At 45.7% G+C, this 18,858-nt stretch overlaps 1 protein-coding gene across 1 annotated transcript in view; it reads left to right on the top strand.

Moving 5' to 3' along the window:
* The first annotated feature begins 352 nt into the window (after positions 1 to 352).
* Positions 353 to 18,858, top strand: part of LOC146178994 (regulator of chromosome condensation-like) — a 29,047-nt gene continuing 10,541 nt past the window's right edge. Inside the window, exons 1-5 of the mRNA XM_084578690.1 lie at positions 353 to 512; positions 1,478 to 1,559; positions 5,699 to 5,886; positions 6,833 to 7,096; positions 14,718 to 14,895. Of these exons, the coding sequence (XP_084434816.1) occupies positions 492 to 512; positions 1,478 to 1,559; positions 5,699 to 5,886; positions 6,833 to 7,096; positions 14,718 to 14,895 (733 nt within the window). The 5' untranslated portion in view covers positions 353 to 491. The remainder of the gene's footprint in view (positions 513 to 1,477; positions 1,560 to 5,698; positions 5,887 to 6,832; positions 7,097 to 14,717; positions 14,896 to 18,858) is intronic.

Below are 18,858 nucleotides of genomic sequence, written 5' to 3'. Positions count from 1 at the left end.
ACTTCCGACTTCTGCTACAGGGCTCTCTGCGAAAGAGAATAGCATGAATGGATGCGAACGAGCCCTTGTGGCCAACATCCAACAGAGATAATGGCATCACTTTTATAATATTGAAAACGAAAATTCAGCCACCACGTTTTCTTTTAAAGAAACGCGGGCAAATCAATGCCCATACCGAAACTCGATCCCGTTCAAACATCACAAGCCATACGTTTTTATGTTGCTGCATCTTAAAATTATCGCTGTCTGTAGGAGAAAAATTGTTTTTTTTTCTTTAGCTAAAGATAAGGACTAAGTCAACCATGGCCCGTGGGCTTGCTTTCCTCTACTTTTCCCGTAAGCCGCACCACCATCGAAAGCTTCCTTGTCACGTGACGTTGCGATGTGGGAATTCGCTATTTAGCTTTCGCGCCTGTTCAAGACTCTAGAAGGTTAGCTTCGTGACCCAAAAGGCATTATTTCACATCGTTTACGGCGAGCTCATTTTTGAAATGGCACGTCGAAAAGACAAGGTAAGTTTTCTACGCCTCCCTGCATTTTATGATCAACGCACTATGCTGATTATATCCGTATGCTCGAGAGACACGTGGTGTTATGTCGCGGTTACGCCGGCACTACGGGTACTTTAATCGTGCTGCTGATTTCCGAGACTGCCATCGACGTTGCATTTATCCCTACAAGAAAATGTTGTCCATGTGAAGACTTTTTTGTTCAATAAGCTCTGGGTTTCAGGCAAATGGGCAACCTGTCTGGGTGGGGTATTTATCTGCCAAGAATCACAAAAACTGAAAAGATGGCTGTATTCTTCTTGGGTTGTATTAATTTCCGGTGTCCCATTCTGACTTTTTTTTTTTTTTTTTTTTTCGCCCAGTGGAAAGGCACATTTGAAAGTGTAAGCTTTTATGCGACCATGGCGCATTTTTTTCACACTACACAGAGGATGGATATTGAATTCAATTGTTGCCCGACCGACCGCGGCGATATGCTTTTGATCTGAAGCGCACGGCAGGCTTGCGCCATATATCGCACGCAACCGTTTCCCGCGCGTTTTCGGGGTTATTGCCCTCTGCATTTAGGGTGAGGGGCATTGTGAGCAAAGGGCTGCGCTAAGTAGGTGAGTACATGCGGAGGAGTATTCACCTTAGTACTAAAATATATATATACACATTTTTTTTTTCCGTGCAAATCTTTAGTTCAATGTTCTTCTGTTTGGTAAAATGTTAGGTGCAGTAATTTTAAAAATAAAGGGCCATTTTAGTCATCTCTGTGTGAGCGTTGCATTTTTGCACATTTCCTTGCCCAAGTTTCTAACTTCCATTTTGCGTGCTCTCATTAAGTAGTTGATGAAACCATGATGAGCACTTTACTCTTATCTAGCACTGCATGACCTGTGAATACATGGCTGTGCAAATTTCATGTTATCATTTTTCCTTTTTTTTTTTTTTTTTTTTGTTGTTGTCTTTGTCTGCAATCCCAGAAACCAGGGCCTTCCAGAAAAAGAGGTCCCCCTGTGGAAAATTCTCCTTCTGTTGCAAAACGAGCCAAGGTTGTAGAAAAAGGTAATGTTCGGGAAGACTTGTTTCATCATACTTCCTTTTGTTTCTGTAGAGATGTTTTCCTTTGGCTTACTTTGTGGAAACAAAGGCAGTGATGATCGGGACGTGCTGTGTGCTAACATAATTTTACGTCACTTGGTTGTTATTATATGTCATAAACTTTTTCAAAATGAAGCAAATAGTTTATTGCAAACGCAAAATTCATCACTTCGGCCATTTGGTCGACTTTGAATTATGCAGGAAAGTAGATTTTTTACGTGCTAGGACCTTCTCGGCAAGATTGGGTCAAGGCCAAATTAAGCCTGAGAATTAACTTTCCATACTTCTATAGACCAACACCATGTTTAAAAACAAAGGGGGTGTTTGCGACGCTGCAACGGACTGGGAGTGAAGAGTAGGCTTAGTGCCCATAGAAATACATGAGAGCGAAATATTTCAAAGCAGGTCGCTAATTTCACTGGGCACCTAACAATGTTTTATGGTACAGAGCAATCATATACATCCTAGAACAGATTGTGAAAACATGAAATGCCATTTCAGATATGCAGTATATTTAAAATATCGCAAAACGTATGTAGGTGTGAATTGGGAGGGCAGTCCACAGAAACTCATGTAAACGCAACTTACCACAATATTTTTTTTTTCGTTTCGCAGAGGGGCAGAAGAGGTGGCCGGTCGTTAAACGTTGACAAATGTTTTTAAGAAATGTGTGACAAAATATGCTACATAATTCTAGAGGCAATCTATTTTTAATTTGCCACTAAAAATATGTTGTTAACACGTGCGTACCGCCAACAGGCTATTTGTCCGCTGGGTGTTTCTCCGAATTCCGCAAGCTTCTTTTGTAACTTGATATGCTGCCATATTTGCTGAATTTGCTTACTAATAACAGTTGTTCAAGGTTACATCATAGGGAAAACTACATTCAGAAAGCACTTCTCAAACGTCGTGACAAGAGAACTGAAGGGAACAGCCAAATGTAACAGACTGTGGAGAAGACGACACTCTATATGAGTGTAAACACGCTGACGGGGCATTTTGGCCGTCTGCTGCTGTGCATTTCGTTTATCATGCTGTGTGAGGACTGCTTTCAGCTTGCAATCTTGGAGCGGCAGTATTTATGAGGGAATGTAGCCTGCGTAGCAGCATGTTGGACAGCACAAGAAGCGGTAGCAATTGCGAAAAGCACCCAGCAGATAGCTGCTTTTTCAAGGGTGTGCTCGTCTTTACAGTGAACATTTTATCAAGGCACTTTAAAAATTGACTTCAAAATGATGTGGCATACTTTGTCACTTTCTTTCTTTCTTTTTTTTTTTTTTTTTCAAAACATCCACTAACGTTTAACCATCTGCTGTGCTTATTGGCACTTCCCAAAACTGGAAAATTATTTTGGCAAGGTTTTCTTGCATGTGATTTTATGAGCCATGCTCTCGACTTGTATCCTTGTATGTTTTGCAGTGTGTTAAATATACTCGGCCTCTGTGATGAGGTGTCAGTTTCACACAATGTGTTCCACAATGTTCATAGTTACTCAACGAATAACTATATCATAGGCACGCTGTGACATCACAAAACTACTTTGAAGTCTTTTGGTTTCATGTATTCCTATGGGCGCTAAGCCTTCTTTTCACCACCCCCCCCACCCCCCCCCCCCCCCCAATCAGCCCAGCCTGGTGTCAAAAGCGCCACCACATCTTGCTTACATCACAGAAATCGGCGTTTGTTTCTACATAGAAATTAGCAGCAGCACTGAAACCATTAGTCCGTTCGATTCACCTGCACTACGTGAACTGGTTCACGTGGTGCTGCACTTCGCCATTCATCTCAACACCACGTCGTTCGTTTCAAAAAGTGCAGACGTCGTGCAGGTCGAATTCGCGAAAAGTTCAGCAAAACTGTGCACCTCCTCCGCGGTCAGTGCCGAAATGGTGCAGCTGCAGCTGCTGCATGAAAGCAGACAGCTTGCTCGATGATGGCTTAATTGTGTGTTGTGATCACTCTTCAACAAGAACGGCGGTGCCCGTGTTCTCCAAAGAAACGACTACGCATATTTCAAATCATGCCTCTAACAAGTAAGCACCCGTTGCATGCTGACTTCAATCGTGATCAGTAAATTCGTATGCGCTTCGTGCCACCTGCCGCATATGGGGCATATGCATATCGAGCTCGAGGCTGGTTCGTGTCAACGCACTGTGATGCGCTACTGGACATCTTATTCGACATGTTGGCGCCAGTTTATGTGAGTGGCAATATTCATAGCTAGCCTGCCACATGAATGCTGTTTGCTTTTATAATTACTTGTGCACCGAATTCACGAATAAATTAATCCTATTGGCTGTGTATACATGCAGCTCAGATGAACGGCGCTAATCATCCCGAACATGAAGTTTTGCAAATAGCACATAGCAATAAGTGCGTGTTGTACAAGTGTATATATTGTATATATATATATGCACCTTATTGCGGCAGCGGGCGATCTAAATGCATATATGGCCATGACTGACCAGCATGCATCTCCTACATTTGTGTGCTTACTACTTGTGTGTATGCCAAGGAGGTAACCTCCTTGGTGTACGTGCAGCCGTCTCCTTGGCGAGCTCGACTGACGAGGGGAATAGTTAACCGGGGTCTTTTCGTCGTTTAATACAATGCACAAGCCAAGCATCGTGGCTGGTTAATGGAAAAACTTCAATGTCATGTGCTATTTGAAGATTCATCCAGTTAACCGGGATGTTGGCGTCGGTTGACGAGAGTTGCACACAGCCGACCACAGCTTGTTGGCAACGCCAATGCTAGCAGACGACCCGACATGCACTCCACCATTCCTATAGGAAGCTGCCGGTGCCGATGCTGTACCTGAACTGCTGGAACTGGTACTGCACGCTTGCGGCACCGCCGCAGAACTTTACAGAACTGGTGCAGAAAGTGCAGCTGAATCGAACGGACCTCATTTCAATAAGGCCTCCACATGTAGTGTAGTGCGGAGTCCAGAAAAAACCAAATAAACCTAGCCGAGGCTTCTAGTAGTGCAGATAATTCCCTATTCGGAGAAATCGTTGATATATAGCATTCAGTCGTGTGCCACTGTCCATCTGAACCCGAAATGCACACATACATGACAGTCAGCCTAATCCACAAAATTGAAACCAAAAGCAACAAGTGGTCTTTTTGGCGGCATTTCCTTGAAGAAAAAATATTCTGGCCAAATATGAGCCTTAAGAAAATCTATTTTGGTGAGTGAAACATCAGTGATTTCTTTTTTTTTCTTAGGCAGATGCAATATTTTACATAATATAAACAATGGTTGAAATACCATGTCAAGTTGAAACACCAGGATTTGTCATGATTAGTTGAAATGGGCAATTAGTTACTGCTTTTTAACGCACCATGCTGAAAAGTCAATAAAAATGTTATTATGGGTGACACTTTTCTACATGAGTATTTATTTCGTGTTGGTGTCGGCATGTCCTTCTAAGAACTATTTACTGTATTTTGTGGCAAACTTGTGAGAGCACACTTGCTGAAAAAGCTTTATGATAAAGCTTTTTTTTTTTGTTCATGATTTCAAACTTGATTGGCATTACCCGCAAGGCTGTGCTGTTAATAAGAAATTCATCAGTGTATTTTAGTTGCCTTCCCGATTAATGCAAATTTTAAGTTACTTTGACGCAGTGGCAAACACTTTGTTCCTGAAAAGGTCTTTTTTCTTCATTAAACTTCCTAGTTTTAGGAATTTTTTGGAAGTGTTCACTAAATCATCTGTTGTATAGACCTTTCCACCGGGCGAGGGAGGGGCCGAAACACCTCCTCTCTGGAGTGCTGAAAAACTCGTTCCACAGTGGCTTCCAGCGTGCTACCGCCAAGCACAAAAAGCAGTCCAGTCGTCGATATGTGTGTGCCCAGAGACCACTTATTGGAGAGATGTCTAGCCTGTACAAATATTTCTGGGGAGTGGTGGGGGAGGCCTGGTCCTTACAATAACTGTCACTTGAAAGACAGAAGGCTTGCATTTGTTTTTGCAGTGCTCTGTGCTCATCATCGTATGTTTTTCTTTGTGTGAGGTGCGAGATGAACTCTACAGTGTGAGATAAATTCTAGTGTGTGCCATATTTTTAATATGCCTTTGTAAACTTCGGTTGCAGAGGTGGTTGTCGAGAGGCGCAAGGTGCCCGGCCAAGTTTACACAGTCGGCCAAGGCGATGTTGGTCAGCTTGGCTTGGGTCCGGACGTGATGGAGAAGTCGCGGCCCGCTCCTGTTCCCAACCTGGACAATGTAGTCGACGTTGTCGCTGGAGGGATGCACACCCTCTGCCTCACAGCCGATGGGAAGGTGAAGCTGTTTTGCAGTCTTGAGGTTCAAGAGGGGCCCTCGTGGGGAAAGTAGGGAGGCAATTAAGCCCACATGGCATTCACTGGCACGCTGTCTTGTGTTCTCTGCATGTGTGGTGGTGTGCACATGCAGAAGAAAAATTCCCACGCTGGCGAAGTTTTGGTATGAAGCCCTGAGGCACGCTGATTGACGCGCTAAGCCGCTAATTCTTTTATTTATTAGTGTTGCAGTGGTTAAGATGCTAGACTACTGTGACGGAGTACCCAGATTCGATCCCGACCGCTGGCAGCTGTGTTTCGACACAGGTGAAACGAAGAGGTGTCCGTGCTGTGTGATATCTCTGCACAGTAAAGAACCCCAGGTGGTCGAAATTTCCGGAAGTCCTTCACTACGGTGTCTCTCACAGCCTCAGTTTCTTTAGGACGTTAAACCTCACAAACTGAACCAAGCCATTTTTCTTTTCCTTTTCAAGGTTGTTAAGCTAGCCTGAGGGCCCTCGGTGACCGAGGCCACGAAGAGGGGGCAACTATAAATTATCTTGATTGTTGTAGGCAGCGTTATACTTTGCGTGAAAGCATGTTGTGCCATAATTTGCTTGATTCAAATGCGTAGCATATGCTGCGAATTAACAAGGCATCATCTTCTTCATTGTAAAATCTCTGCAGAGGACCCTGCTGCACATTTCACTACTGGAAAATGATTTTAACAGGAGGCTTGAATTCATTTGTGCGCACATAAGAAAGTAGAGTGCGCAGTGGATGTTCTCAAGGAAAAAGAAATTGCAGGGCTAACCTTACAAGCTTATCGCATTATTCAACTAAAGCACTCACTCGTCAGCTTCTGCATGTCTGTCAGACTTCTGGTTGGGAAAACGTTCCAAGGCGTCTTGGGTGCCTTTCCAACCGTGGTTTGCTTTTTGCACTGGCCTCTCGCTGGTCCTCTGCAGGTATGGTCGTTTGGCTGTAATGACGAAGGTGCCCTGGGCCGCCAGACGTCGAGTCTCGATGGCACGGAGACCACACCGGGCCAAGTGGAGCTGCCAGAGCCGGTTGCCAAGTTGTCGGCAGGCGACTCCCACTCGGTTGCACTCACGGTGTCGGGAAAGGCATTCATGTGGGGAAATTTTCGGGATTCCAGCGGACAGATGGGTCTCATCGTCGAAGGCCAGGCGGAGCGAGAGCCAAAACTCGTTGCCACGGGCATTGTGGAGGCAAGTTTTGCTCTTTCTCATTTTAACTGCAAAGTTTTTGCCTTTATTACTAGTAATGCTTATGGCATTGAAGTCTTGCAGTTTGTTTACTGCAGCGTCTTTCTTTTTGGTACTTGAGTGATGAAAGTTGAGGTAAGTCGTAAATTTAAATGTTCTTTTTTTCTCGGCAACAATCAACCCGCTCTTGATTAGTTCAGAAGACTTCAGATTTTTTACTCAACATTCTGATTGTGCGGCCTCTGCTAGTGCAGGAATAGTTATTGCGAAACCAGCTTTGCATAACCTATAGTTGCATCATAATCACCAGTATCAATCATTATTGATGGTTGCATTAGCATAATCGGCATCATCGGCTAATCAGCCAACCAAAGCCAAATCAAGCCCAAAGCCAGAGTAGCTGTGGCTGGTTTCAATTCATTTCTGCTGCTGCAGCTGCTAGCTTGTATGTGTATTTATGGTGAGCTAGGCTGCCTGTAGAATTCTTGTGCGCATTAAGTCACAGAGCTGTCGAAGCACAAGAACAGATATTTGTAAAAGTTTCTGTATCTTATAATTCTGAATTTCCGAGCCTTGTGGCATCGAGACAAGGTGATCATTTTGTATTTTGCAAGATGTGTGGGCGCCACGTTGGCATGCCTCATGGTGGCAAAGGGGATTTCAAACAAATATAGAGCTGAATTGTACTCAATATGCGGTACAACCCTTCAACATTTAGTGCAAAAACACTCGGTAACAGGAAATATAACGGCTTAAGTTAAACCGCTTGCACCGTGCAGAAAAAAATTCAGTTGTCATTAACTAAGGCAACTTTAAATGTGATTATTTTGTTCACATTTATAGCGATTAAGTGAATTTTTTGAACATTTAGGTTTACTGTTTACGTGAGATTGCAGTGTAATCTGGGAAATTTTCACTGTAGTCGGGTGAGCAATTTTCAAGAAAAGGTAATTAAAAGCTTAAAACAATTTCAAAATTGTGATTTTGAGAAAATTGCAGTTTCGTTGCTTGCAGTAATGGTTCATTTTCATTAGGAATCAGGAGAATGAAAACATTTTCTTGCTCTTTTGGCACGTTCTGTGAATGTTCTTTCTTTCTTCAGTTCCATAATGTCTAGGAGCTGCGTGGTTTTTCCTTCTCAGCATGACCTTATCAAGGCAGCTGAGAAAAATTTTGTAAAACGCACCCAGTTTTGTATGAAATGTTTTGAGCAGCATTTAACGGTTCCTTCTTTGTTATTGTACTAAGTCATAGCATGGCCAGCACAGTGTTTACACCGTCAACTGCATTACAGGGTGTTTAGCAACTGGGAAAGCCGGGAAAACTGGGAAAGCCAGGAATTGCCAGGAAAATCTTATGCACCAGGGAAAATCAGTGAAATCAAAAATTTCGCCGAGTCAGGGAAAATGCTCGATCTATTCTGCTGTGCATTTTTATTTTAGGTTGGCGCATAGCAAGTTTGTTATTCATGCAGATTTTTTTCTTGTGCTGTCGGCGCTCGGCCACACCGCAAGGCGAGGCACGATATATTACTTGACGTCAGCACTTGGCTGAGCTGCCACAATAGAAGGTAAGGTGGGTACTCAGTAATATATGCGGAAGCCCTGTGTGAAAGTAGTACGTGACAAAAAGCTGGAATAACAGCACCGGCAGTGGCTATCGAGAAAGCGATCGGCGAGCTATGCTACTTTTCCAAGCATCATAGTACAGTACAACCTCGTTAATTCGAAGTCATCGGGACCGCGAGAAATCGTCGAATTAAGCGGGTTTTCGAATTAACCGAACACACCAAGAAATAAGACTTAGGCAAAAAAATTCGTTGCAGGAACGTGTTACCTTTATTCGGCATATTTTGAATTACTACTGAAAGTAATCAGAGATGCTGGTTTGGCGCGTCCGGTAGTTTGCGGCTCCTAAGGTCATGCTCTCGAGTTGGTCAAATAGACGAAACATCTCTGAACTTCCACCGCGGCACTCAACAAAACTGCGGATAACGTTCAGCGATCCGATAACTTCACCAAGAGCAGGTGCTCGGGGAGGCTCGTCGGTGTCGTCGTCGCTATCGTCGCTGTCATCGCGCATGTTCGTACCAGCAGTGATCTCACTCTCTAAGTCAGAGTAGCCAGTCTGCTCTTCGCTCTCAATGCTGATATACTCGGCGAAGCCGACTGCGTTGGACTCATCCTCTGCGCAGAGCGCATTGATGCGGTCGCAATACTCTGCTCCTTCTTCGTCAAGAGTAGTAGTACATGGGTGGTCTGCATCGGCATCAACAGTGCTTTCACTGGAAAAACCAGCGTGTTCAAAACACCGCCTGATCAATGTGGGCTCCACTTGTTTCCAAGCGTACACCATGAGGCATATGGCTCCGAGGAGGTCGATGGAGTACTCCTTGCCATTGTCGTAGCAAAGGAGCATGCGCTTGAGCAGGTGGTACCGATAAATCTTCCTAGTGTGGGGAATGACGCCTTGGTCCATCGGCTGTGAGATCGAAGTGGTGTTCGGAGGTAAAAATACCATCCTGATGGCCTGGAGATGTGGGATGTCGCCATGTGCCGGGCAGTTGTCGACGTCAAATAGGACATTCCTGCCCGTGGCCGCGAACTTGCGGTCAAGTTGCCGCACGTACTCTTCAAATATTGCACCTGTCATCCAGGCTTTCTTATTGTGCCTGCAGACGAGTTCATCCTTTGGCGGCAGCCGCGCATTTTTGAAGCAGCGAGGCTTCCCAGTCTTCCCGACGACCAGTAGCGGCAGCTTGTGTTTACCGCACATGTTTGCACCGAACAGCACAGTAATCCTGTCCTTGGCCTGTTTCCTACCCTTGATGGCGGTGTTCTTCACTGCGAATGTTTTTGTTGGCAGCATCTTATAAAAAAGTGCAGCCTCGTCAAGGTTGTAAACGTCGTCTGCACCGTACTCGCTAAGCAGCGGCGCCAATGTGTGGTTTCTCCAATCCTCGACAACGCTCTCGTTAGTGCTGCCGCTCTCACCACAGACGGTGAGAAAGGTTAAATTATTGCGTTCTTTAAAACAACAAAACCATCCATTGCTGCACTTAAATTCCTCGTGCCCAAGTTGTAGAGCTAGGTCGTTGGCCTTCTCCCGCAGTAGCGTTCCATTGACGGGAAGGTGGGCAGCGTTTGCTTTCTGCAGCCAGCGAAGCAGAGCAGCTTCCACATCTTGATACGTGGGAGCCCGCACTCGTGACCGCTTCGAAGAATAGGTCTTGCCGTAAGCCTCTAGTATTTTTGACTTGATGCTCAATATTGTGGACAACATCGAGAGGGGCACGCCATGCCTTTTGGCCAACTCGGTCTTCGAACAAGCGCTCTTGCCTGCTTTCTGAATCAGGCAGAACTTCTGCTGCAGCGTTAAAGTCTTGTACTTTGGCATTTCTGCACTGCTACGGTCACAAAGCTAGCACTTCTGCACAGTCCCGCCCAAAAAAAGGCACAGTAGCCGACCCCTAACCACAGCGCACAACACAAAGAAATGGCGCAGGCGAGACCGGCGCGGCGGTGGTGGTGGCGTACTTGCAGCGTCGGAGGCATGGGGGAAGAGTGGGCGAAGCACACCAAGGCATGGAGTGGGGGCAAGGTCACGTGATAAAAACCGGTATGCCCGCCGTGTTGCAGTGAAGCACGTCTTCTCCTCTGCAGGCGCGTGTTTCGGCGCTCGCGCACTGTGGACCGATTTTTGTGCAGAGAGTGCTCCGGCTGGTGCGCTTCGCCTATAAATCATCACCATTACTATGCGGCTTTGCCTCGCGGCTCCGTAGGGCCGTCGTTTCGCCGGGTTTGCGGCGAAACATGGATCAGGCATTGCCGCATAGCAGTCCAAATTTTCTAATTAACTGGGCTGGCGCAGGCCGCCTGTTCGAATTATCCGGCCAAATTTACATTGGAAAATACGGGACCGCAGAAAACCTTTGAATTATCCGGGATTTCGAATTAACCGAGTTCGAATTATCGAGGTTGTACTGTACTACCAAGAGTACGCGCACAGCCATATTGGATTGGATTGGCTCGGCTATTTGCGAGGTGGGGGGCTCTCTCTGATGCTGACATCAGAGCAGCAATTAACATTAATGACAGTCTTCACTATTGGTAGTTGCAGAACATGATTAATAAATACAGCACCTATGTTTTTGATCCTCTTCACTCGTCAGGGAATTTGACCTGAAATAATCGGGCAAAAACCTGGAAAAGTCGGGGATTTTGAAAATAGTGGTTTGCTAGACACACAAATTTAGAATAGAATACGCCTAAGGACAAGTTACGATTTGGCTGCTCAGTCATATCTTCACAAATTGTTTCCCACACAACTTTATCTTGCTCATCCACTTGGTAGGCGACTGTTTCTGCCAAGGTGAGGTACAGTATTGTGGAGGAATAACTGTAAACATTGTTCTCGGGAAAACAACTTCGTATAGTATTGCAAAAAAAAAACGACGTAAACAATGCGTGCATGTGCCATATTTGAATACAAAGATGCACACCGTTTAAAGGTCCCCTGACAGGGGTCACAAAGAAGGGTAAACAACGCCATAACACTGATAGTTATTGAACCACCCATCATTCTCCCGCAAAAATTTTCGATCTAGCTTCTGCAACACCAGAGATATCAGCGATTAAAAATGACCCTTCCAATTTTCCCTCTCAACTCGTACGCCGAAGGGAGCCATAAAAAAACGAATACAAGCAAGTTCGAAGCTCCGCCCAGACATACGTCACTTCGACGAACTTCCGGTTGCCGCGCGCTCGCTCGCTGGCGTACTCCGCCAACCCGTCCTCGCTTGCACACGCCTGAGGAGTTCGCCAGTTCGCGCAGCGACGGTTAGTGTAACCGCGAACCCGTGGTTATCCTATGTTACACGGCGGACCAAACCATGGTTGCACCACTAACCGCGGTTACCGCAAACCGAGCTTGACGACCTCGGTTTGCGTCGTTAACCAAGGTTATGAAGGCGTCTGTTGACGGAAGCTACTCGTCGGCGCCCGAGTGCGCGAAACGTACGAGCGGGTCTGCTTTACAAAGTTATTCATTTGCCCACTGTATCACGTTTAAAGATCGATGTATAGATTATGGTGCCGCCCGACGTCTTCGATTACGGCCGACAGCGCAGCGACTGCGTACTGAAGCCTTGTCTTGCCTACAGTATCGTTTGAACGGCTTGTTGCTGGGCAGAACGTCAAAAAATACGCGGCCTTAGCTATGAAAGTACACGAGTTTACAACGCTTGTAGCACGGGATGCCGCGAGCAGGCTGAGGTACGTTACACAATTACCACTGGGGTGGAACGTGCGAGCGCGGCGAACGCCGGCGCCGTGCGTGACCGTCCCTAGTCGTCGCTAGGCCTACACTTTCGCTTCGAAGCCGCGGCGGTCGACGCTTTGGAACATGATCAACGCTGTCGTAAATCGTCTACTTATGAAACTGCCTTATAGTGATTCCTATCCTGCCATAGTAAAATAATTATAGGATTAACTCTGCTGACGCATTAATCGCAGAGCTAGTGCGAGCAGATCGGATCAGCCGAAATGCACCAGCGGCAGCTGGCTTGAGCAGAAACTAGCTTGTATCACGGCTTTTGCTCTTACCAGCAAATTGCTGCTGGTCAGCGATCCTCACGAGGGCTTCATACTTGATATTCGGCTCAGTATTCCAGACGCCAACAAATTTTAGCACGCTTTATTTCGGACATCGGTGCTAACGATCCGCCGTGTCGTTCGCGAACGGCATGCGGGAGGAGGGGCCACAGCGGCGGTGTTTACGGCGGTCGAGGAGGTGCTGCCATCGTGCGGTGCTTGACCGTGCTATTGACGCCTCGTCGGATGACACTCCGATACTCCTGAAACCATGTTATGTAAATAAGATATTTGTAAATGCAGCTTCGTTCTGCCGATCCCTTCGTCGCTTCGGTTGTTGCACTTAATGGGCAGTGGCCACCTAACCGATAAGGGCGGCGAGCTGTGTAACAGCCCGCACAGAGTTCGAGCAGCGCACGAGCAGACGACTTTCGCAGCTACCGGAAGTGTGTCCGTGTCGTCATGGTTGCAGTGACCGGAGCGAATGGCAGCTTCTAGCAAGCCTTGCCAGTCAACCGACCTGTGACGTCACGGGACTAGGAAATAGTTCCATGCGACACCGCCAAGCGACATTCTTTCTGCCCGCGAATTTCAAAAAACGCTGTTTTTAAAAATTAATAATAAATCGCTGGCTTTGTTCCTAGGAGTTATACTTTGCGTTAATGCTCAAAAGGATGTGTTCTACACACTGAACACGTTTATCAGTGGTTTCTTGGGGGCAGTTTCCGTGGACCTTTAATGCCATTTTCAAATGGCTCTGAGCGCTCCTTGCATTGCGAGTAATATTTTGGTGATGAAATAAAAGAAAGCAATTATTTGTGTCAATTTAGGCCCCCGTAAAGCTAATTCTTTTTTTCTTCTCACTGTGCCAGTTTATTGACAAGGAATCGATCACATTTGTTGCCGTCCAAAGATCCTATCTGTCTGTGTGCCCGTGCTCTGGCAGATTCGCTGTGTGGCTCATATTCAGTGTTACACTTCAGGTACAACTGCTTGTTTCAGCTGGTGTTAATGTAGTATGTGGTTTTCGACACGCTTTATGGAGATCTGTTGTAATCCGGGCTCTGCAGTAAGAACAGTTCATTGCATCGCTGTTACACACTTAATTACTGCACTCTGATTCACTCTTTTTTTTTTTCTGGAAAAAGAAAATCGGAAATTACATTTAAGAATTTAGGAAGAAAATGAAATTATGCCACCACACCTTATTGCCATTGGCGTCACAAAATAGTTGTTGTTTTTTTCGCTTGTGCATCAACCTAACCCGCCTTGGTCATGGATACTAGATCTCATGAGCATATGAAGCACTCTGTCAGCAAGGCGCTGCTGACACATACTGAAGCCAACATGTGAGCGTCAGCTGACAGCCTTACATGCATTTGATGTTATTGAAACTTATGTTGGTGTGACGTGTTGGCAATGTTACATAGCTTTTGTAAGCCACCTTTCTCTCTCTCTCTTCTCTTGTCTCATTGATGCCTGTTTTCTATGGCATCCTACTCATTCCTTAGGTGCGATATACCTGGAGCTGCACGCATGTAGCTTGATTGCGTGGTGTAGAGCTGCCTAATGAGAGCATTGCATTGCACGAGGCAGAGGCTTGCCAAGCTCAAAATGGGCTGCTGCCTCTCCTTGCACATTTCCCGGGATCGCAAATGTTGTTTTTCTTTTCCTCAACCAAGCCCGCTGAGTGGTGCTACATAGCCCCTTGCTGCTGGGAGCCACTGCATGTGCGTGCTGATTAATCGCGTGCTCTCTCAGCTTAATATGTCGCATGTACTGTTTGTTATAAGAAGTATATTTCATGTGACCGATGCTAAAGCATCTTCCTACTTTTAAATATAAAGCATGATTTACTCTACCAGTTTCTTATAGTCTGGCGTGACTATACTCGCAGGGGTGCTCTCTAAAGCATCTGAAGTTAGTCAGAGTAGGGACCAGTCAGTGTGGCTTATATGTGTCTGGTTTGGGGTTTGGATGTATTTGCATCCTTACCACCTCAAACATTTAGTGTGACCATTGCGTATCCACAGATAGCGTCTGGCAGTGACCACGTGGTAATGTTGACTGCGGACGGCAACCTGGTCACCAGGGGCTGTGCAGAGCAAGGGCAGCTAGGTCGGGTGGCCGCCATGTTTTCATCGCGGGGCGGACGCAGGGCAACAAACTACCTGCTGGAGCCCGGCACTGTGAGGGTGCATCGCCCTAAGGGTAGGTGGAGGGTGGCATTGTACATTTCACTTCATTGCAGCCTCAGTGCCATGCAAACACGGTAATGGCTCCAAGTTGCATTTTTGAATTCTGTGTAGTGGGTGATTTGTCCCCAGGCTGTGTGAAGGACCCTGAGAATCGTCATGTACAGCCGCTGACTGAAAATTTTGGCTCTCGATTTTTTGTTTTTCTGGACACACTTAACAATTCGGGCTTTCACCTCATTCACATTTTCTCTGGCACTGCTAGTCACAGCCAAAGCGTGATGTACAGTCTATTCCAGGCTTATCGAATTATTGATTATGCTGAACTTCTCGAATGTCTCCTTGAAAATGCCATGCAAAAATATAGCAGCATTGTTCACATATGCCAAACATTCGTTCAGTGGAATACTCAATATATCGGACTGCACCCCACACCCATGCAAGTGGCACTGCTCCTAATGCTTCACTCGTGATCACTTCTTGTGCACGGAGCCGGTTCGGCTGCATTGTTCTGAAGACCTCCCCTCAGTGCTAGTGCTGAAAAACCATGTGATGAGGTAAACGTGGCTTGTGCTCAGTGGTGCCTTTGATCAAGCATAGTTTTGTAGAGGAAATCACTTTACATGAACTTCATGGTGGAGGAAGGGGTCACAGGCCCAGTCTGGTGCTTGACGGTCTTGCTGTGCAATTTTTACACAGAGAATGGGTGGCAACCGGCATTTTATGGCTGTACCACACCTCGCAAGTGAACACGCTGGCTTAGATGATGTCTCCAGATGCGAAAGCGAACCTGCTGCTGGGAGGTTGCCACATTGTAAGGATGTTCACCGCATGGTCTTGTCTGCCGTGCAGCGAAGCATCCTCGAAACATGGCGGGTGGTGTGTGCAACTACTGCATCACACTGCGTACAGGGCCTCCATATTTCTAGCTTAAAATTTGCTTTATATAATTCCATTTTCAACTCCCTTAGATGTGAAGGCTTGGCTATTGGCAGTGGTGCCATGGCAAGTGCAAATGAACTCCAAAAAATCGGGTAATCAGTGGCGATGTATCCGGAATTTTGGGAGCTCATATATGTTAGTTGTATGGAGCATGTTGCGGTGCCTCAAAAAAGTTCGAATAATAATGCATGTCCGAAAAAAGTCAGGTGTTCAAATTTTCGTTCGTAGACTTACAATTATGTGGTGCCGGTCAGTGTTCTTAGATCAGCATTGGTTTGAAAGCTGCGGTGAGCAGTGTGCCGCCTTTCTGGCGCCTGTTGCTCAGTGGCTCTTTGCACAGTGCTTGCCCAGCAGAACTGGTTCATCGCTATCGACGCCGCTGTCATGTTCCAATCATGTGGATGTTTGCACTATGTTATGTAGGGAATTTATGCTTCCTCTTTGTTACGCCATTTCAATGGTATAATTCGCAACTGCCTCTGCCCCCCTAATTTTTTTTTTTTTTATTCGGCTGCCTAGTGAGTGTTATCCCCTTACTCGACAGAGAGCTTTTGAGCTCTCGTATTGTGCATGACCTTCACCTTCATAATGAAAACTTGATGGAAACCTCTGTGCACAGCATTAATAGTTACACTGTCATCATTTCCTGTGACAAATATGGGCCTTAAAAGATGACGTTTTGTAAAAGTCGTTTCCAAACTGCCCAAAGTACCTATCAAAAACTGTGCGAAAACTAAAGGAGCCAGCAATGTGCACAGCTTCTTTGTTGAAGTGCCGCAAAAAAGTTGATGGCGATCCACAAAGAGGGCTGATAAGCCATTTTGACGAGTATTGCAGCTTCCCTCCCTGAAAGATCCACCTCACACTTGTACAACAAACGCCTGGGGATGGAAAAAGCAAGCCAAAAGACTGAAGGCTGGTTGGCCAAAGCTTTTCATGCTTCTGTCGTCCTGTGCTGGTTGAAAATCAAAGATGCTGTTCCGAAGGCAGAAAAAGGATGTTGTAGTGAGAACCTCCCTTAACTGCGTACATGCATTAACTTTAAGATATATGTTTTCTCAGTGCATGGAGAGGTTAAAATCGTGCATGGGCTGCATTGCCAAGTTGTTTTCCTATATATTGTCGACTTCAGCGGTGAAATCTGGCGACGAAAAACCTGCACAACTTCGAGGTTTGAACGCTACTTTCCCTAAATGCAAAACTCCTGGGAAGTTTTTTCTGCAGCATTCGAGGAAGCGAGGCATGAACTCGTGAGGCCAAAGAGGATTCAAATGAAGTTCCTGAAGCGAAAAACAGTTCCTGGCAGTGCATGTTAATGGGGAAAAGGGGATCCTCGGAGAATTCTGAAGGGGGTTCTGAAGAGGGTTCTTGCGATGAAAGAACAACTTAGTTCACTTAATAATGCAGAAATTGAAGTTGTTTACGTACTACCAAAAAAAGCAGCAGCTGGCATTTAAGACTGCCTTAATGGCAGTGAAAAGGTCAAAGCTTGGGGGACATTATGAACATTAGTGGCTGATAGCACGCCTCTTTACAAATTTTAAGTTCAAAGACCTAGAGCGAAAAAGGCGCTGTTGCAAATAAAAAAGTTTGCTTTCTGTAGCTAGTCCCTTGAGTAGTAATCCATCGAAAGTGTATCTGCGTTCATATTTTATGTGCGCTAAATTTTCAAAATAAAGATTCAAGTCCTGTTGTCATCTGTGCTGTGTACCGTGCGTAGTTACCAAGCGAGCACGGAATTTTGTAACTCTTCTAGAAACAGAATCAACCATTATCCTTTTTCAATTCTCATTAATATTTTGCACGCTCATAGCAAGAAATATTGATAGCGTTGCATCAGCAAACGTCGCAATTGCGAAGTGTTGAGTAAACTTCGAAGCAAGTAATTGATTTAGACTGAAGTTGCGCGCTACACCAACAAAAGAGAGAGGAAGGACAGGACAGCCGAGGTTCACAGGACAAGCGTGCACTGGCAAATACCATCGCAGTTTCGCTCGATCTTCGTTCAGCGTACAGTCCATCTCGCTCTTACTGCCAAGGTGAAACTTCTTTATCCACGAGACTATAAAATTTGTGACAGCCAAAGAAATCCAGCAGAATTTGAATTCTGCGCGATCGTTCTCAGAGTTGCCGCGGATGAGAACTGGCGGCGCAGGCCGCCAAGCATGCACGTGCTCTCCGGGCTGACAGCGACCGCAGTGCCGGCGTGGTGAGTGGAAACTGCAAGGGGCCGCTTCCTCGCGTGTGGCTCGGGAGAAGTTTGCAAACTGAAGAAATCTAAAAACCTCGGTGCCAGTTTCGTTTGGTAAAGTTTCTATGCCTAATTATGAAGGCCAGTGCTGACAGAGTGCCTGTGGTGGACATCCCTTGGCGCTTACCATTACTGTCATCTCCGCTTCGCTATGGGCCATCTGTAGGGCAGGTGTGTGTAATTGCTGCAAGTTGCACTGCTGGCATGTTTGCTTTTGCAGATGGATTTTTGTCCCAACAGTGTGTTCGCCCACGGTGTGCTGATGGAAGCCCTTAAAATGCAGAGTTTGTGTGAGCGGTTCTTTGGGAAGATTGTCAACATGGGAAGCTTAAGAATGGGCATGAAACTACAAACCCCTTCCTCCACTAATACTGGCAATAGAATTTGAAGCTGTTAATTTTTTTTATTTTTCGGGCTGCCCGATTTTTGAATGCTTTCAAGGTCCAGAGAATCCGAATAGCTAGTCAGCGACGGTTATCTTTTTAGAACATGTTGTTTTCAATTTATTCCTCAACCTGGTGCTTTGCTGATTGACATCTGGTTTTATTGGATTTTGTAACGAGTTCTGTGGCAGTGCACTTCACTTTTTTATTTGTGCATGCCCACTCGTTTTTATCGATATAAAGGTAGCTAAACAAGGAGTAAAATTGCCTGGACCTGCCGACTACTGCATTTTTTTTTTTTGAAAGCCTTTAAATCAAATTGCTTCTTTCGTTTTGCTCCTCTCATCGTTTCCTGTTGGCTCTCCTTGCCATTGAAGTTGGTGACTGTTCATTTATACTTGCT

Source organism: Amblyomma maculatum, chromosome 9 (genome assembly GCF_055883805.1).
Source record: "Amblyomma maculatum isolate TAMU_Amacu chromosome 9, ASM5588380v1, whole genome shotgun sequence".
Lineage (NCBI taxonomy): Eukaryota > Metazoa > Arthropoda > Arachnida > Ixodida > Ixodidae > Amblyomma > Amblyomma maculatum.
The sequence above is the reverse complement of the archived record's forward strand: the minus strand, read 5'-3'. Positions and strand labels throughout refer to the sequence as shown.